General features: G+C 42.4%; 1 protein-coding gene across 1 annotated transcript in view; it reads left to right on the top strand.

Annotated features, from left to right (window-relative positions):
* The window catches only part of LOC134342855 (disheveled-associated activator of morphogenesis 2), a 160,546-nt gene that overhangs the window by 71,319 nt on the left and 67,388 nt on the right, over positions 1 to 21,839 (top strand). Inside the window, exon 9 of the mRNA XM_063041495.1 lies at positions 9,171 to 9,282. Coding sequence (XP_062897565.1) covers positions 9,171 to 9,282 — 112 coding nt within the window. The remainder of the gene's footprint in view (positions 1 to 9,170; positions 9,283 to 21,839) is intronic.

Here is a 21,839-nt window from a genome sequence, read left to right as displayed (position 1 = left end):
GCAGCACCTGCTGTTACTCCAACCAGGGCACATAGGACCTGTGCCGGGCGGCTCGTACGAGTCCAGTCAGACCCTTGGAGCCACTTTTAGTGAATTCTTCGGTGGCTGCGGGGGGGGGGGGATCCTGTGTGGGGTAATGTAATGGGTGACAGACGACAACTGGTGATAATAAATTTGATTCTGATTCTGACATATTGTTTATAGTAGAAACTGTTCTACATAATTCACAAACACTGTCATTAAGTTGTGCTCACTTTAAGCGATGGTGTCTGAAGTAATCATGTCAGTGTAAGGTGACTGCTTTTGTTATGTTCGTAATGTAAGTAAAGAGCTGCATCTTATGCTAAGTACATAAAATGACTCTTGCATATTTTATTCACAAAGTCCTACAACATCATGATGAATCATTTACTGCACTAATCCCCATATTGTTCATTTCCCTTAATATGTAAAAAGCAGTCTCTTTATTGAAATCAAGTGACTGAACCTGCACAGCCCCCTTATGTAGAAATATCGAAATTTCTTTCTTAATTGTCTTGAATGGTTTACCCCTTATACTGCATGAAAGGGCATTGCCAGAACTTGAGGACCTGAGTTATAGGGAAAGGTTGACTAGGTTAGGACTTCAATCCTGGAGTGTAGGAGAATGAAGGGAGATTTGATAGAGGTATACAAATTTATAAGGGGTAGAGTTGGGGTAAAGTGCAAACAGGCTTTTTCCACTCAGATTGTGTGAGTCTAGAATTAGAGGTCATTGTTTAAGGGGAACATGAGGGAGAACCTTGTCAGAGAACAGTGAGAGTGTGGAATGAGCTGCCAGTGGAAGTGGTGACTGCAAGTACGATTTCAATATATAAGAGGAATTTGTATAGGTATATGGGTGAGAGGACTATGACACAGGTGCAGGTAGATGGGACTAGGTAAATTTATAATTTGGCATAGACTATGTGGCTGGGGGATCTGTTTCTGAGCGGTAGCGTTCTATGACTCCATGAATCCTGCCATGGAAAACACCATTCCTGTATATATCTGCCAAACCCCAGAGGAATTTTCTATGTTTCATCAGTTATTCTTTCCTCAAAAAAGGCAGGAGGGAAGATTTTTGTCAGTGTTTGTGCATCATTCAGTTTCAAGTGAAGTTCCTCAGATGCAAGGATTGAAGTGTTTGATAATTTTGGGCCAGTACTCTCTGGAGGTTAGAACAAAGGGAATGGTGCCATTGGGGGGCAGGGTGTGGTGCTCATAGAAGCCTACCAGATATTGAAATGCCTAAATAGAGTGGATGTGGAAAGGATGTTTCCTGTGGTGGGAGAGGGATGATAAGTCAGCCCCGATTGAATGGCAGAGCAGACTCAGTGGGACAAGTAGCCTAATTCTGCTCCATTTGTCTTGTGTATTATTAGGGAGATTATTTTCATACCTTTGCTGGTCCTGTTCCAACTCCTTATCGGACAGTAACAATGGAATAGGATTCCTTTCTGGCCCTCTTTTGTAGCTTTGAAAAACATTGCGTCTGTTCAGTGCTTCTGCACAGCACTCGGAAAGGATACAAAACCTTAGCCAAGGTGTTGATGCTGGTGGCTGTGGACACTCCATCATGCCCATTATCAAGTGCTTCAGTTTGACAATAAGAGGAGGGGAGTTCTCAATGTATCCTGGTTAACATTTTCCCCTCAGCCTCTGTATCAGTGGAGAGATTACTTAGTTGATATCAATTTGATTTCTATGGTATTTTGTGTGGAAAATGGTTTCAATATTTTAGATTTTGCAACAATGATTATACTTCAAAATATTTATGAGGCCATCCATTGGTCGAAGTCAACCATAGACGTTTGCGCCCTGGTTGTCTATGTGATACACAAGCCCCGGAAGTACGATGTAGACAGCAAACTGTTGCCCATGTAGCACCCTCCAACTCTCCACACAGCTGATGAACCCAAAGGGAAGGCAGAGACTGATACAGTTTGGCACCTCTGGTGTGGCAGGAGTTGCTGGTCAGCGTTGAACTCTATGTAGGACTGCTTTTGGAGCAGGAATAATGTAAACTTAAATAAATTGTTTTAAATTTTTGGGAATAAATACCATTTTGTTTTGAATAATTATTTTGTATCAAATAAATGATATACAATGGATTCTGGTTAATTGCAACATATCAGGACCTGAACATTTTTGGCCAATTAAGCGGCTGCCCCAATGAGCCGAAGCTTCATAAGTATAAAAAAGACAAACTATTGTTTAATTGAGTAACAAATTATATATTTCAATTAAATATTAAGCAAATTAGAACACTACCAAAACTACTACAGTGCTATAAAACTCGACAGAAGAATTAATCCCAAGTGTATTGAATTATTCTGTTGATTGACTGTAAGTGAAGAAAATCAGCACAGGTACCTAGTGCAAATAGTGGACTGACTTCACGCAGTGTTTTCGACTATTGCATCTTCCACATCTTCATTTTCATTGTAACATTCAAGATGATTGTTGATACCTTCAAATTCTTCGTAGTTCCTTACTTGTTAAAGTAGTGAAATCTTTTCATTTTTGCTTCCGTCCATTTCTGGCATCTCCAAGCCTGAATGTTTGAAATAGCAATGAGCAAAACAGTTTAAAATTGTCTTAATGCTTATTTCTTGCTGACTATCAGTGACAAAAATCATTGCTTTTTGAAAACAAACACTTGCAAGTGATGCAACACCCATCAAAGTTGCTGGTGAACGCAGCAGGCCAGGCAGCATCTCTAGGAAGAGGTACAGTCGACGTTTCAGGCCGAGACCCTTCGTCAGGACTAGACTAGACAAGTGATGCTATTTTAAAAACTGTTCACTTTAAACATGGCGTAATGTATAATGACCACACAATGTGCACATGACTGATGCTACTCAGAAACTGTTCGGTGACGGTCTCCTGTACCAATTAAGTGGCATATTGTCCCAAATAAACAAAAGGAATCCTGGCTATTTTCTAAATTTGTTTCTGTTTTTTAAGAGGTGCCCCAAATTCATGGCTGCCCCTTCTAAGCAATGGCCCAATTAACTGGAAATCGCTGTAATTCAATGCTCTGGAGACTACAGATTTTGGCACCTTCATTACGGCCATCACACAGAAGCAGAACATTTGGCTCTGTGGAAAATTCACTTATGGTTATGGTTTAGAAAATTTCTCAAACGCTCAGTTCAAGAAGCATTTTGGTAAAACTACATATATTTAAACATTGCTTGAATAACAAACTATAAAATATGGCAAGAAATCATTTCAATTTAAATAATGTTTTGCTGAGATTAACATTTAAACTTGACCCTGTCCATAACTAATAAGAACCAGATCAGAGCCAGGGAGCCTTTAATTTTATTTATATCTTACCAGTCATGAACTGACCATCATTATGAATACAATAATCTCAAATGTGTAATTGAAACATAGATCGTATGGCTCGGATCTTCAGTCCATATGCATATTTTAAAAATAATATTTGCAATAAAATCTTTTTGCAAATTCCATGAACATTTGACTCGGTCTCTACTACTATTTTTATATGTTGGGGTAAACCCTCCTAAAGCAGCGAAATATCATCCAAGGATAATGTTTTTAAATATTATAAGTCCTTTGGCCTTCCTCAAAAACCTGACAGTCATTTAATCTCATTTTAATGTTCAGAATCTGAATCAAATTTATTATCACTGGTATGTGGTGTGAAAATATACACATGAGAAATTCTGCAGATGCGAGAAATGCAAAGCAACACATACAAAATGCCACAGGAACTCTGCAGGTCAAGCAACATCTATGGAAATTGATAAACAGTAGATGTTTCAGGCTGATACCCTTCTTCAGGACTCCTGAAATGTTGTTTTACAGCAGCAGTACGGCAGAGAGACATAAATGACTAAATTGGAAATAAATTGAGAGTGCAATAGGAGTAACAAGTGGTTCATGGACAATTAAGAAATGGCAGAGAGGATGAAGCTGTTTCAAAATGGTTGAATGTGGTTCCTGTACACTGCACTGATGATAATAACAACAAGAAGGCATATGCTGGTTGATGAGAGTCCTTAATGATGGATGCTGCCTTACTGAGGTTCTGTATCTGGAAGATGTCCTCAGTGGTGCAGAGGTTTGTGCCCAGAATGGAACTGCTGAGTCTCCGTCCTTCTACAACCTCTTGTGATCCTGCTTCTTAGAGGCTCCATACCAGGTTGTGATGCAACCAAAGTGCTTTCCACTGTACATTCATAGAAATATGTAAGAGGGTTTTGGTACCATATCAATTCTCAAACTCCTGCTTAAGTAGAGCAGCTGAGATACTTTCTTCATGGTAGCATTGATGTATTGGGCCCAAGGTAGATCAAATTTGAAACTAAATTGATTATCAAGGTACATATATGCCACCATAGACAACCCTGAGTTTCTTCTTCTTGTGGGCATTCACTGTAAATACAATGAAAGATGATGGAATCAATGAAAGACTGCACTCAACAAAGACAGATAAACAATGTACCAAAGACAACAAATACAAAAGGAAAAAAAATACATAAATAAGCAGTAAATATCGAGAGCATGAGATGAAAAGTCCTTGAAAGTGAATCCATAGTTTGTGGGAATAGTTCAATGAGTGAAGTTTTCCCCTCTGGTTCAAGAGACCAATGGTTGAAGGGTATAAACTGTTCCTGAAACTGATTGTGTAAGTCTTCAGGCTTCTGTACTTCCTTTCTGATGGAAGCAGTGAGAAGGGAGCATGGCCTGAATGGTGGTGGTCCCTGATGATGGATGCTATTTACCTGCAACAGTGCTCCTTGAGATACGTTCAATAGTGGGGAGGGCTTTACCTGTGGGAGAATGGGCCGTATCCATTCCTTTTTCTTGACTTTTCCATTCAAGGAAGTAGAGTAGGGGCCTAAGCACACAACCTGGTGCTGTTGGAGTTTGTGGAGGCAACATAGTTGCCACTCTGAGCTGACTGGGGTCCGCAAGTGAGGAAATCGAGAATCCAGTTGAATAAGAGGTATTGAGTCCAAGGCTTATTGATAATAGTATTTAATGTTGAACTGTAGTTAAACCATCCTGATGTAGGCATCTTCACTGTTCAGATGTTCCAAGGTTGAGTGAAGAGCTAATGGAATGGCATCTGCTGTTGACCTGTTCTGACGGTAGGCAAATTGGAGCAGATCCCAGTTTTTTCTCATGTAGTAGTTGATGTGTTTCATCACCAACCTCATAAAGCACTTCATCACAGTAGATGTAAGAGCTAATCATCGAGACAGGTAACCGTGTTCTTCTTAAGCACTGCTATAATTGGCTCCTCTGAGATGTTAGTGCCCAGGAACTTCGATCTGTTCACCTTTTGCACCACTGAACTCTCTGTGAAGACTAGTGTGTGTTCCCCTGACCTCTTTTTCCTGAAGTCCACAGCCAGTTCCTCGATGAGTGGTGGTGGTGACACTGAGTGCAAAGTTGTTGCGACACCACTCAACCAGCTGGTTCAGCTGTTTCCAGCAGGTTATTCTCCAGAATTTCCATAATCTACGACAGGATCCTACCTTCCCTCCCCCTACTTTCTACTTTCCATATGAATTGTTCTCTATGTGATTCACTTCTCCACTCATACCTCACCATTGATCTCCTTCCTGGCACTTAACACTGCAAATGGGACAAGTTCTACACCTCCTCACTCACTACCATTCAGGGTCCCAAACAACCCTTCCAAAAGATGTTACATTTCACTGTGAGTGTTTCAGGAAAATCTGCTTACCATCCACCGGGTGTCCCTGCTGTGGCCACCTCTACATCAGTGAGATCAAGCATTGATTGGGGACTGCTTCTTCGAGCACCTTCACTCATCCACCAGAAAAAGTGCATTTTCCTGGTGGCCACCCATTTCAATTCAACATCCCACTCCCATCTGAACATCTCAATCCATGGCCTCCTCTAATGATATAATGATGCCTTACTCAGGTTGGAGAAGCAACACCTCATATTCCATCTGGGTAACCTCAGATGCCATGAACAGCATTTTCTCTAACTTAAGGTAACTTCCCCCTCCCCCCCCAAGTCTTTCTTTTACCATTCCCTATTTTGATTCCCCTTTCATCCCTTCTCCTCCCTTCTCCTCTTCTCACATCAGATTTCTTTTACATCAGCCCTTTACCTCTTCGACCTATCAACTCCCAGCTTCTTACTTCATTCCCCCTGCTCTACCACCACCGATCTTCCTCCTTTGCTGATTTCACCTCTCACCCGACAGCTTGTGCTCCTATCCTCTCCCAACCTTCTTTTCTGGCTTCTTCCTACTTCCTTTCCAGTCCTGATGAAGGGTTTCAACCCAAAACGTCAACTGCCTATTCCCCTCATAGATGCTGCCTGACTTGCTGAGTTCCTCACACATTATGTGTGAGTTCATCTGTCTCTCTTCAGGATGTTCTCAGGTATTTCATAAAAAATCACTTGGGGGGACATACACAAAAATAGAAGAAAACTCTTATATTGTCTTATTTAAAAAGAACAAATTCTAGGAAGGCTTAAAGGTAGCTTCATGAAGTCGTCATTGTTCTGGTCATGCTGAAGTCACTCTCATTGCTGCTATTGTTAGCCAGAGCGCACTTGCGTCAAGCTGAGCCATTTTGGGTTCTACAATTCAATGTTTTTTTTTAAATTTGAGAGATCTTTTCCATTGTCCATTGTGATCTCAGGCATCCATTTTGTTTATTGCTGCACTTTATCTATATCCTGCTTTTTATATTCATTTATCCTGTTCAGCAAAGGCACTTAGTGCCTTCTCGGCAGCTAAAGGTATGTCATAACCACGGTTACTTGGTTTGATAAATTGTTGATAAATCTGCTACATCAGGAAAAATATTTCCCAGTATGAGCTGGACGCTGGCTGGTAGCGTAGTGGCAGCAGTGCTGGACTTCAGAGTGAAGGCTCATGAGTTCGAATCCAGCAGGCTCCCTTGCACGCTTTCCATCTGTGCTGGATTGAGTGTCAAGCTAGCAACTCGGTCTCATAAAAATAAGAAAGCCTGCTAAAAAACCACTGTCATGATGGTGTCCTGATGACTCCACTCAGAGTTAAGGGCTTTCTTCTTCTTCTTCTATGAGCTGGACACCATCCAGAGTTGAGAAAAACTGGTACCTTGCTCTTGGCATTTTCTTCACAAGCCATTCATTGTTGCTTCACCTGTTAATTACATGCGTTGATATATTAAAATAAGTTATACTACAGTGTTGTTGAATTTTTAAGAACCATGGAGTTACCATCTACAGAATGGGATACAGGTCTCCATTGAATTCCATCTGAGATTTGTGTAACGGTTATATTTTTAGTGTGATTGTATCTTTTACTGCTGTCTTATACTGTATGTGTTATATGTGCCTTATTACTGTGCTTTGCATGTTGGCCCCGAAGGAAAACTGTTTCATTTGGCAGTATTTATAGGTATTCATGTATGGTTGAATGATAATTAAACTTGAAATTGATATCTTCCAAAAATAGCAACAGATCAGGGCCAAGTTTTCCAGTCATTGGCTTCATTCAGTGTTCCTTTTTCTTGTTAAATTCACAATAATTCTGAATTGAATTCAGTGTCAGGTGCTGTATTTTACTTCTAGTATCTGAGTTGTACCTTGACCACTAGTTTGCAATACTTACTTGAATAAGGATTTTACATTTTTGTAGCCTCTTGTAATATGTGGGGCTCCAGAATCTGATTCTTGTTGATCACGTATAATCAAAGAATGGGATTATTTAATTCTGGATATTCTGGATTACAGTCGAAGAATTATGCTGGTATTCTTAACTATTACTCCAATAAATTTGTTTAAATGTGATTATATCCAAGAGTATTCATGTGTAATTTTAAAATCTCACACCTAGCTGTCTCTCCACTTTTGCAATTGTCCTTGTTAAAACTCTGCCCTTGAATTTATAGACTGGCGTGATGGAGTGCAAGTAATTGTCAAATAATGGATATCTTTTTGTAGTCATCCATCTACATGTCAGTTGCCATTTTCCCACTTACGTCAGTCAGTAATTCATCAAGCTGAATGATCGCGTTTTTTCTCTTTACTGCATGAAGTTTCTACCTTGATATAATGTTTGGTAAACGTGTTGCCTGCCGACGTTTGCCATTAACAACCAGTCTAATAATCTCTTGTGCTGGCTGAAGGCCTTGCTCCTGAAACGGCTTGTAGGGGACAAGGACATATACGCATTCTGATACTTTTGTCTTTCTACGAGCAGCTGTGTTTTTCCATGTAGAGGTGATATCATGTACAACTAACTTGGCCCTGCTGTAGGGTGAGTATATCTTTCTTCAGTCTTCAACTGCAAAGATGAATTACCCATTTTTTTTTTGCTGTCAATTTCCAGTTGAACAAATCCACCTGAACTTCTACTATTACAGGGGAAAATAATGTGGAAATGTTTCCAAACAGCAGATTTACTGCTTCCAGTTAATCTTTTCCTCACAGTTTATTCACCCTCCATCCAGGCTACATAATCTAGTATTGCAGTTTTGACTGTATTTTGCAAAGTAAGCAAGTGTACATACCGAGGCATCAGTCACTGCAAACTGCACACTTAGCTTACCTAGGATACTTCTATCTCTTCACCATTGTTTTGCACTTATCATTGTGGTTATTATTTGTATGTATTATTATCCAGTGTACCATTTACTCTGTGTGCTTCATGTAAGCAAGAGATTTCATTGCACTCTGGAGTTTATAAAACTCATATAATCTAATCTAACAACACCAAAAGTAAATTTGGGTAGCATTTGCAGAAAGATAGTTGGGGAAAAAAGCCTTGCTGAACTGTGCTGATAGTGCATTTATTTATAAAGTACTGAGTTGGTTTGATTCAACGCAATCCAAAATTGAATGCATCTTTTAATGTATCTGAATGAACCCTAATTTACATCCATCCAGACCTGGGTATAATATTATCACAGGTGTCATTGAGGACAAATCAGCCAGCCAATGTTGCACAAGAAAGATCAGGGTTAATCATATCTGTTGAAAGTTGAGAATTTTAAAAAGTCAAAACAAGACAGTATACACTATTAGACTGAATAAAAGAGGAAAGCATGCTTTCTCCTTTTTCTGATGTTAATTTGAACATCATCAATTATAGATGGTCAGTGATTGATTTTCAAATATGTTTCTTTTCTTTAAAGACATTTTTCTGATAAGTTTTCCTGTCAAAGTGACTGAACTGAAGACGAAATTGTTTATTATACGAGAAGAAGATGGTGGACTGACAAATGAACAGATCACTTCTTTACGGAGGTAAGCTCTTGGACAACTGGGCACTTAATAATTAAGTCCTTTCGGGAATGGTGGAAGAGATGGAGGGGGGTTCTCAAGAGAGAATCAGCTGCATGCAGGTTTAAAGATGATTCTAATTGCTTTAATTACCAGAACTTTAAACTGTTGTTGCTGCCTTTTCCCAATCAATCTTCCTTCAATGTTTTGACAGCATTTTAATATCCAAGCTCAGTGCGACCTAATTGTCTTTCAATTCATTTGCATCATAGCCATCCTACCCTCAATGGATACATTTATAATTTGAACTTGAAATATGACCAAACACTGGCAAACATAGTTTATAGTAGCCACTTTTGTTTAGGCAACTCCTGTACCTAATAAAGTGGCCACAGAGTGTATGTTCAGGGTTGCCTGCTGCTGTAGCCCGTCCACTTCAAAGTTCAATGCATTTTGCATTCAGAGATGCTTTTCTGCACACCATTGTTGTAACATGTGGTTATATGAGTTACTGTCATCTTCCTGTCAGTTGTTCTCCTCTGATCTGTCTGTCAACTTGAACCAGTTTGGCCATTCTCCTCTGCCCTCTCTCATTAACAAGGTATTTTTTGCTTACAGAACTGACACTTACTGGATGTTTTTTTTTCTTTTGCGCATCATTCTCTGTAAAGTCTGGAGGTTGTTCTGCGTGAGAACCCCAGGACATCAGCAGTTTCTGAGATACTGGCACTAACAATTATTCCATGGTCACTTAAATCACATTTCTTCCCCATTCTGATGTTTGGTCTGAACAATAACTGAACTTTTTAACCATGTCTGAAAGTTTTTATGGATTGAGTTGCTGTCACATGATCGGCTGATTTAGATATTTGCATTAATAGCAGGTCTATTGGTATACCTAATTAGGTGACCACTGAGTGTATATTGTCCATCCCATGAGATCAGTAGCAGTGAAGGTAGGATTTGACAGCTGATTAAAACGGGCACAAGGAATAGCATGCATAATTATAGGATCTTCCTGCAGTGCAGGCAATACTCGAACTGTGTATCACCTTGCTGTTGAATGGCTGGACTCGGCAACAATGGGTGGGGGAAAGGGTAAAGTGCAATAACATGAGATGGAGAGTTCTAATTAAAACAGGTCTTTGCTACTGATGACTAACTTGCACTACTCCAGGGATCTGCATAATAGCATGAACAGAGGGCGTAAAATATTACAGAGGTGAAGTTGTTGTGGGATGTGATGCAGAATGGCATACTACAGGATAGACTAGACTTTGAAATAAGCTAACACTGTATTAGACTCTACTTAGTGTAGTGGAAAGTAACAGAGATGGGCTCCATCTGTGGACAACCTGGATGTCATTGAAAACACTTGGATAGAAAGGGGAATTGATAGCCATGGAACTCAAAGACGCAGGGACCTGGACATAGGGTCACATGAAGGCCTTGAGGTGGCAGGAGGTAAGTGACTTACTTCCCAACACCCCAAGGCCTTTCCACAAGGCAGAAAGCAGGAGTGTAATGAAACACTGCACTTGACCAGGTGTATGCAGTGCCAACAGTTCTCAAGGAATTCGACACTGATCAAGTTAAACCAACTTGCTAGATTGACACTTTCTTTAGCACCTTATACAGCCATTCACTCCCCTATTAGAAAAAACTGTGACTCTAGTGTGGGCCTTCTACAAAGTGCATGCTATTCTAACAACAATCCCCAAAGCAGTGACTGCTGCTACCAAGAATGACAAGGGGCGCAGGTGGAATGGGATCACCACTGCCTGCAGGGGTACCTTCCAATTGCACACCATCCCAACTTGGGAACGTGTTGCCATTCCTTCAGTGTCACTGGATCGAAATCTGGACCTGCCTGCCCATCAACACAAGCTTCACCAGAAGGACTGCTGCATCTTACCATCACCTTCTCCAGAGCAATTGCGGCTGGGCAATTAATGCTGGCCTGAGCAGCAAAATTCTGATCTTTAAGCATTGATTTAAAATAAAGTGAAAACCAATAACTTGGCACTAGTGTTCCCAATAAGTGAACACCTTATCCTACCATATGCTTGTTAAGTCTCAAGTACTACCCAATCCATCATAATCCTATACAACACACACAAAATGCTGGAGGAACTCAGCAGGTCAGGCAGCATCTTTGGAGAGGAATAAACAGTCAGTGTTCTAGGCTGAGACCCTTCATCAGGACTGGAAAGGATGAGGAAGAAGCCAAAATAATAAAGTGGGGAGGGCAAGGTTACAAGCTGGCAGGTTGTTTACAAAGCCAGGGAGAGGGGGGAAGGTCTGTGGGTGGGGGAGGGGGATTGATGTGAGAAGCTGGGAGGTGATAGGTGGAAGAGGTAAACGGCTGAAGATGAAGGAAACTGATAGGAGAGGAGAGTGGACCATGGGAGAAAGGACACCAGAGAGAGGTGAAAGGTAGGTGAAGAGAAGAGAAGGGGTAAGAATGAAGCTAGACTGGAGAATGGAAAAAGAGAGAAAGGAGAGAAAGGGAAATTACCGGAAGTTGGAGAATGTAATGTTCATGTCTTCAAGTTGGAGGAGACCACTATAATCTTATTATTTTTCTACTAATGTTTCTCTTTTAATAAAATAGAACATTATTTGCTATTTTGCATCCTTACAAATGTAGCATCTACTACTAACTGCACCCACATCTTATATCTTGTACACATTGCCAGTTATTTAAGCCCAACAGCCACATCAGAAGCAGAACCTGCTTGGCTACCCTTCTCTGCCTCAGTGGAGGAGGCATATTGACCATGATTGAGATGGCCATTGTTGGATTGTGGCAGTAATGGTGTAGGGTAATGTAACCGGTGGAAGCGTACATAATTCACAGTCATCGATATTGAGTTGAGTTTCACTTTAGGAGGCTGGTCTGATGTGAATAATTATGTGAAGTTTGGTTACCGCACTTTGTGTCCAGGTTTTGGAGTACAGTAAATGTGTTGTTACGTTTTTTTTCTCAAACATAAAACACCTCACATTGTTTTGTTTATGAAAACCTACATAGATGACCCTGATTCTCTAGGATAATTCCAGAGTTATTGAATATGTCAGCCAACGCGGTCACTATGAAACTGCCGGAGATTTGGGAGCAAGATGCTGTTGCTTACTTTGTACAAGCTGAAGCCCAATTCATGCTGTGAGATATCTCTGTCAACAACATCAAATATTTCTATATGGTAGTGTCGCTCAGCAACTCCACGGCTGCAAGAGTGCTGAGTCTACTTGAAAACCTGCCTGAAGACAATAAATACTGATTGCTGATTGCTGAAAACCCACCTTTTACAGATTTTTGGACTATTGGAGTCTCAGCACGCCAAACAGTTGCTCTCCTTTCCTTTGGCCTCAGCAAAGCCAAGCCATCACAGCTGATGGACCACATGCTGTGTCTCCTGGGAAATTAACATCCTTGTTTTATTTTTAAACAACTCTTCATGCAGGAAATGCCTGATCAAGTTTGCAAAGTCCTCGCTAAGGCACCTATGAAGGACAATAGGGAGCTTGCTAAAATGGCTAATAGTCTACACTCAGCAAGGCAGAGGTGCATAATTCCTCCTCCTTTCCTTACCTCATTAAGCCTGGTCAGCAGGGTCACCAAACAGACAAAGCCTGGTCGATGTTTTTACCACGCTGGCTTTGGTACAAATGCCAAGACGTGCCGACTATCTTGCAGCTTCGACAGTGCCAGTGCATCGGGACATGGTCTGTCAACACCATGGGTTCCAGCTGCCAGGTTTGCCTACTGTTCATTACAGACACCGTTTCAAGGACAGTGCTTCTTGTGTGACAGGGGTGCTTAAGCCAGAGTGTTGCTGGCATCGCCTATTGATGAGAAGTCAAAGAGCAGTGAAGCCTTGCTGAAGGCTGCCAATGGCAGCAAGATCCTGACTCTTGGGGCACAACGGATGACACCCTGCTTCAGTGGGTGATGTTACACATGGGACTGCATCCTGGCTAAAGTGGCTGGACCTCTACTCAGTTTAGATTTCCTGTGTGCCCAAGGACTGTTAGTCATTCTTAAGAACTGCTGGATTGTGGATGTCAAGGACTCTGGGTCACTACCCTGCTCTACCAGTAAGTTCCCCACAACGACTCTGTCAAGCGCATGCATCATGGCATGCGAGTTTACCTGACTGCAAGGTGAGTTCCCAAACCTCACCAAGCCCACTTTTTCCTCTCCAGTTTCAAAGCATGAAGTTGAGCAGCACATTTCCACAACTGGCCCACCAGTCCACAACCGCGTGCGTAGACTGGTCCCAGAAAATCCGGCAACTGCGAAGGCTGTGTTTGCCAACATGGAAAGACTCGGCATTGTACACCGGTCGAATAGCCCCTGGGCTTCACCCCTCCATATGGTCCTTAAGTCTGATGGTGTTTGCCACCCATGTGGTGATTAGCAACACAATAATAAGACCACCAACCTCACCACCCCCAATCGCTACCTGGTACAAAACATTCAAGACCTTTTGACATGCTTAGCTAGAAAGTTAATTTCTTTCAAAATTGACCTAGTTAGGAGCAACCATCTGGTACCTGTGTGCTCTAAGGGCATTCTCAAAACGGCTGTGATAAATCTGCTTTGCCTCTATGAGTTTCTGCGCGTGCTATTTGGTCTGATGGACTCTGTATTAAAAGACGTATACTTTTTTTTGTTCACCTGGATGACATACTTGTAGCCAGTACATCCAAACCTGAACATGTATCCCATCTCTGCACACTTTTCGAGCACTTAAGCAAACACGGGTTGATTAATAACCCTGCTAAATACCAGTTTTGGTTGTCAGCCATTGACTTTCTTGGCCATCACAACTCTACAGAAAGTGTGAAGTCCCTTCCATCAAAAGCAGCTGCTATTAAGGATTTTCCACCATAATAATTAATAAAAACTACAGGAATTTTTATCGGTTCATTACACAAGCTGCCGAACTTGTGCTCCCCCTGTATAGTGTGCTTGAAGGCAATATCCTTAATCATGTGCTTGACTGGCCAACGATCTTGACCAGGGCATTTGATGACACCAAACAAACGCTTTCTAATGTGACCCTACTGGTGTACCCACTCCCCAACGCACCCATAGCCATTACCACTGACACTTCAGATTAGCTGTCGGTGCTGTGCACCAACAGTTGGTCAGTGGCATTTGGCAGCCACACACCACCTTCAGCTGGCAGTTCTGTCCTCCCAAAAGGAAGTACAGACATTTGACTGTGAGCTTCTTGGTCTCTATCAGGCTGTCTGCCATTTTGGCTTTCTTCCAGATGGTCAGCATTTCACAGCGTTCATTGACCACAAGCACATAATGGCCAAAATATCAGACACTTGGTCTGCACAGCAGCTGCACCACTGGCCTACATATCAGTGTTTACGACTGATACACGACATATCAAGGGGAAAAATAATGCCGCGACTGATTGCCGCTCACGGCCAGTGGTTGTGGCCATATACTTAGAGGTTGACGATGCCAGTATGGCAGCTGACCAAGCTGCTGACACAGAGGTCCAGGCTTAACACAACAGTCACAGGCCTGTGTTTGGCTGACATTAAGTTTGAGGAAGCTGACGTTTCACTCCTGTGTGATGTCTCAACTGGTTGCCCTCGCCCCTTCGTGCTCACGAACTAGAGATGGACTGTTTTTGACTCCATATACGGCCTCACGCATCCAGGCTTGAAGGATTCACAGAAACTTGTTGCACTAAAGGATTTTTTGGCATGGCCTGAGGAAGGACATGCATGATTGTACTGCAGCTTGTATAGAGTGCCAGTGGGCAAAAATTAACCACCAAGTTCAGGCACCATTGATGCCTTTAGAGGTCCCTGAGTGATGGTTTGACCATGTCAATGTGGAACTTGTTGGTCCTCCTTCTCCCCTCCCCCCCCCCATGATTTCACACACCTCCTTACCATGGTGGACCGTACCACCCAAGCGGCCAGAGGTTGAGCTTCTAGCGTGGACAACGGCTGCAGATGTGGCTCGGGCATTCATCAGCACCTGGGTTGCTCAGTTTGGCACCTCATCTTGATATTTCACCTGACTGCAGTCCCCAATTCATTTCAGACCTCTGGGCTGCGATGAAGCAGTACCTTGACGTTAAGTTACATCACACCACAGCGTATTCACCCACGGTCCAATGGCCTATGTGAGTGGTTTCACCGCTCCTTAAAGGCTGCTCTAATGGCTTCCCTGATGGATGAGTGTTGGCATGATCATCTCCCGTGGGTTCTTCTGAGTTTCAGAACAGCTCCAAAAGAGGAGCTGCAGCTGTCTATGGCTGAGTTGATGTACGGGCAGCCATTGCGAGTGCAAGGTGATTTTATTCCTGACACCACGACCACCTAGTCAGCCTCTCAATGTCAGTCCATCCTCCTCAGTAAATTCAATTCTTTTGCACCTATTCCTCCCTCCCATCATCGCATACAGCACTCTTGGGTTCCTGTAGACCTACATTTCACCTCCCTTGTTTTGGTCCACCATGATGTACACCAGCATCCCTTTAGGCCAACTTACGATGAGTCGTTCTGCGATGGAACGGAGAGAAATGACTTTTATCATAGATAACAAGGGTAGACATGAATGTGTTTCAGTAGCTTGCCTTACACCGGTCCACCAAGATTTGGATGATTCTGCTACCTTGCTCCTGCCATCATGTCATGATCATAAGTGTGTTAATACATCTCTGGACAAGCCAGAGGGACCTGCTGTTCTTCCACCCATGAAACATAGGACCTCTGATGGGCAGTTCATCCGAGCTCTGGACAGACTCACAATGCCGGTTTTAGTGAATCCTGGGGAAGGAGGAGGGCTTGTGTAGGGTAATGTAATTGGTGGAAATGTACAAAATTCACAACCACCGACATTCAGCTGGGATTTACTGTAAGAGGCTGGTCTGATGTGGTGACAATAATCATGTGAAGTTCAGTTACCATGCTTTGTGCTCAGGTTTTGGAGTATAGTAAATGAGTTGTTACGGTTTTTCCTAAAACATAAAACGCCTCACGTTATTTTATTTGCAAAAACCTATAATAGTGTCAAAGTTGTCTAGTGTGATTGATTGTTCCTCCTAAATCTTCCTTACATCCCATGCAACAACTCAGTCCAAAATTCCATTTAAAATGGAGCTGAAACCTTTCTCTTAGGACTATTTTGATATAAGATAAACCAAGAACTATATTTTGGCCTGATAGTAGAGGAAAATACAGATAATGATGATGAAAACTATAACAACTTTTACTTGATTTCACGGCCATACTTCCCAGAGCATATTCTGCCCATATTTGTAATGGAGGTAATCTTCTTGAGGTAGGAGGTGCATGCAGTGGGGTACAAAGAACGAGAGGTCTGTGATTAGTGTCACCTTCTGTAATGGTGACCATAAAGGCATCACAACACTGGTGAAGCTCCTCTGCTTCAGGGAAAGAGATCTGATCCTTCCCTTAACTGGCCAGGATGTGAGCCCAGAGCAGCAACTTTCTGATTCAAAAGTTAGAAAATGCAGTGAACATTCAGCAGGTCAGACAACATTCTTGGAAAAAGAAACAGTATTAACATTTCCCTCCACACATGTCGGTAGCCTCCTGCACTATTATTATGAGGACCATGACAATTTTGTAAAAGTTGTGTATAATTTATGATTAATTTATTTTCTTTGTGAATGCTACTTGTGCTATATGTTGCTCTGTGCCATCATTGTACCTGGTACATTTTGACAATAAACTTCACTTTCTGCTAGAGGAACAACAGCTTATCTTCTGTCTGGTCATGTTGTAGACTTTCAGACTTGCTCTAAATTCACTAAGTTCTGGTAACTGGTTTTCTCTGTCTATAATCAGAACTGGCCACTTCTGCTGCAAGGCATCCATCTGTAATATTGTCTTGCTTTCTCCTCTTTGCACACTGGAATGCATCACATCTCTTTGTCACCCTTTAAATTTCCCTGTCAATATAGATCCCTAAACAACAGTGGCCTCAAACCATCACAACCATCCCCGTTGTCTCAGGTTGGAGAAGCAACACCTCATATTCCATCTGGGTAACCTCAGATGCCATGAACAGCATTTTCTCTAACTTAAGGTAACTTCCCCCTCCCCCCCCCAAGTCTTTCTTTTACCATTCCCTATGGAAGAAGCTGTATACAGAATAGCTCACTGTTATAGTCACCATTATAGCCACTGACAAAGTGACCTGCAGTATGCCCTGTCCTGAAATTCCAGTTGTGATTGTAGTAGGTGGCAAATTTCCTATTACAGTATTGATTCCTTTCAATTTTTCCTCACTGGCAGTCAGGGGAAGAATGCTCCCTAAACAGACAAGATGAGCATATTTTCTCCAACTATCCTTCTGTGTTACATTTTTACTGTCCTCCTCTGTTCTCCAGAAAATATCCCTGTTCTGCATATCCTCTGCACTTCTCCCATGTTGCACTGAAGGGAAACCTTCAGATTCACAAAAAGTCCTTCAATGTTTCCTGTGCTACAGTCTGTTGACTTCGGTATCTTGAAACAAGCAAAGAAGCACTAGATGCTAATGACATTGGTGAAGTCTGACCTCATCCATCCTGCCGCATGGATGCTGCTTCAGAGATCCAGTGGGATTTGTAATAATTGGGAGACTGAAGGGTTGAAGTAAATTGTGGATAAATTAGGTGGGGCTGCTATTTCTATTTGACTTAAAGGGCATTAATTAACTGATTGGGTTCATGCAGCAGCTGAATGATTTTGTTTTTTTTTGAAATTCAAATAGAATAATCAACGTATTGTGAATTCTGAATTAATCAAAATTCATTCATTGACAGACCTGAAGCGTCTGAGTTACAAACCCAGAAGCATAGCCATAGATCATCACACCCATATCCTCGTGGAACAAAGAGCACTCTTCACTTGATACACTTATAACTGATACAGTATTAAATGGAATTAATATTCCCCCCCCCCAAACTGGATAATCTAGTAGTTATTATCAAGCAATTTAATCTGCTGAGGGAATTTTTCTCCGTTATCTTGGTTTCAGTCCACCTAGGCAGATGTGGAGCTGGCAATAGAGGAGCTGAGCACCATAACCAACACAAATGAGGAAGCACACCTTGAAGTCTTCCTGATTACCACAGAACACTTCAACCAGGCCAGCTTGGCGAAGTCTCTGACAAACTTACCATACCATCTGGTGCCTGCATTTTAGCAAGTCCAATCACCTTGCTGAAGTTCTACTCCTAATACATAGGCAGGAACCTCAGTGCCAGTGGCAAGAACAGGGATGGTAAGGTCAAGGGAGGTGGAAGAGTGTTTAGGGGACCGTTTCGAGGAGTGGGTGAGACTTCATTCAGGCATTCATTTTCCGATCTGACTGAATATGCCATGACTGTCACCGATTTCATTAAGACCATGTGATATTTGCCTCTGAGGCTGATATCAGAATGTCCTTGAAGACTGCAAATCCTCAGAAAGCTTCAGACCCCATTGGTGTGTATGGCAAGATACTGAAAATCTGTGCCATCCAATTGGCTGGAATGTTCAAGGACATCTTCAGTCTCTGCTGGAGTAGGAGTTTCCTGCTTGCTTCAAAATGGAATCAATCCTACTGGTGTCCAAGAAGAGCAGAGTGAGCTGCCCAAACCACTATAAACCTCTAGCACTCACTTCTGTTATGATGAAGTGTTTTGGAAGATTGATCTTAGTGTTAGAATTGGTTTTGATTTATTATTGTCACATGTACAATGATACAGTGAAAAACTTGTCTTGCATAGTTTATACCATTCAAATCATTACACAGTGCATTGAGCTAGAATAAGACAAGACAAAATCTTGCAATACTGGCCACCACAGTAGCATAGCAGTTAATATGATGCTATTACAGCTTGGGGTGTCAAAGTTCAGAGTTCAATCCCAGCATCCTCTGGAAGGAATCTCTGTATGTCCTCCCGTGGAATGCATTAGTTTTCTCGGAGTTCTGTGGTTTCCTCCCACAGTCCAAAGACATACCAGGTAGGATAATTGGTTATTGTAAATTGTCCCATGATTAGGTAAGGGTTAAATTGATGTCTTGCTGGGCGGTGCATTTCAAAGGGCTGTAGCTCTCAACAAATAAATAACACTGCAGAATAAAGTGTAAAAGCTAAAGGCAAATAGCAGTGTAGGTAAAATAATAAAGTGCAACATCATATCGAGGTAGATTGTGAGACGAATAGTCCACCTTATTGTACAAGGAGTTCACTTAAGACATTGATAACAGAATCTGGGCCCAATGCCATCCATGGGTTCACGCTCCAGAAAACTAATCTTACCTTTTATGACAGTGACTGCAGGTTCATGTTCACTGGAGCTTGTAAGAGTGGGTGGTGAAATACCCACACCATTCAGTTCATAACATGAATAGAGTGTGTTGAGCTCATCAGGAGAGGATGTGCTGTTGTTGACGATGCTGCCTGACTTTGTTGACTTTGTTTTGTAACCCATAATAGTATGTAAGCCTTGTCACAGTAGATGGCTGGACTGAAACTCCTAAGCAACACACATAAGTCAGGCAGCGTCCATGGAAATGAGACGTTTTGCGCTGAGACCCATCCTCAGGACTGGAAAGGAATGGGGAAAATGTCAGAATAAAAAGGGGGGGGGGGAAGGAGGATGGCTAGATGGTGATAGGTGGAGCTGGATGGGTGGGAAAGGTAAAGGACTGGAGAGGAAGTAATCTGATAGGAGAGGAGAGTAGACCATTGAGGGAAAAGGTGAAGGAGGAATGGTAAGCAGGTGAGAAGAGGAAGGAGGGATTTTTTTTTCTTCCCTTTCTTGATCCCTTTGTCTCCATCTCTGGAGACAAACTGCTGACTGACATCTTTTCTAAACCTTCCGATTCCCACAGATATCTTCACTATATCTCTTTCCACCCTGTCTCATATAAAAATGTCACTCCCTTTCCTCAGTTCTTTCCTCTCAGCAGCGTCTGTTCCCAGGAAGTGGCTTTCCTCTCCAGAGATGTCCTCCTCCTTTAAAGAACAGGGGTTTTTATTCCTCCAATATTGACACTGCCCTCACCCCCATCTCCTCCATTTCCTGAACGTTCACACTTACCTCATTTTTCAGCCACCTTAAAAAAGATAGAGTTCCTCTTGCTCTTACCTACCACCCTATAAACCTCTGCATCCAACACATCATCAGCAACTTCCGCCATCTCCAAAGGGATCCTACCACGAAATATAACTTTACCTACCTCCCCCACTTTCCACAGGGATCACTCCCTGTGATTCCCTTGTCCATTCATCCTCTTCCAGGCACTTATCCCTGCAAAAAGCCAAAGTGCTGCAACTGCCCACTGACCTCCTCCCTCCTCTCCATTCATGGTCCCAGACAGCCAGTGCTCCTGATGCAGCCTCCGCTGCATTGGTGAGATTTGTTGTATATTGGAGGACTACACCGTGGAGCACGTCTGCTCCATCCACCAAAAGCAGAACTTCCCTGCGGCCAAACATTTTAATTACGATTCTTATTCCTGTTCTGACATGTCGGTCCATGGCCTCCTCTTGTGCCAAGATGAGGCCACCCTCAGTGTGGAGGAGCAACACCTTATATTCCATCTGGGTACCCTCGAACTTGATGGCATGAATATAGATTTCTCCTTCCGGTGGAAAAGAAATTCCCTCCCGCTCTCCTCTTTTTCCATTCCCCGCTCTGGCCTCTTACCTCTTACCTCTTCTCACCTCCCTATCACCTCACCCTGGGTCCCTTCCTCCTTCCCTTTCCCCTATGGTCCACTTTCCTCTCCTATCAGATTCCTTCCTCTCCAGCATTTATCTTTCCTACCCACCCGGCTCCACCGATCACCTTCCAGCTATCTTCCTTCCCCTCCATCCACCTTTTTATTCTGGCACCCTTTCCAGTCCTGAGGAAGGGTCTTGGACCTTAACATCTCACTTCCATGGCTGCTGCCTGACTGGCTGACCTCTTCCAGCATTTTGTGTTTGGTGCTTTGGATGTCCAACATCTGCAGACTTTCTCCAGTTTAGGATTAACTCCTGGCTGAGCAAAGACTTGGACCCATTGCCACAACAAGTCTACAGTGGACACAATCTCACTGGCTGTCCACTCAGTTTACGAACACCTAGACAGCAGCAAACATACATTAGGCTGCTATTTATCATTTTCAGCTCGACATTCAACATCATCATCCCCCAAGTACTAATCAACAAGCTTCAAGACTTGGGCCTTCCCCTGCAACTGGATCCTTCACTTCCTAATCAGGAGATCACAGTCAGTGCAACTTGACAATAACATCCTTTCTTTGCTGACAATCAACCCAGTTGCATCTGAAAGATTTATGCTTACTTCACTGCTCCACTTCCTCTGCACTCATGACTGTGTGGCTAGGCACAGCACAAATAGTACTGTACGTATCAATTTGCCACTAACGCCACCCTTGCTGGCAGAACCAGAAATTCCATAAGGAGGCCTAGAGAAGTGAGATAAACCTTGCTTTAATCTCAGCAAGACCATGGAATTGATTGTGGACACAGGAAAGGCAAATTTGGAGAAATTTTCTCTTTCTTGAGGGATCAGCAGTGGGAAGAGTG

This window comes from Mobula hypostoma, chromosome 2 (genome assembly GCF_963921235.1).
Source record: "Mobula hypostoma chromosome 2, sMobHyp1.1, whole genome shotgun sequence".
Lineage (NCBI taxonomy): Eukaryota > Metazoa > Chordata > Chondrichthyes > Myliobatiformes > Myliobatidae > Mobula > Mobula hypostoma.
Note: the sequence above shows the minus strand (reverse complement) of the source record. Positions and strands in the feature narration are given on the sequence as shown.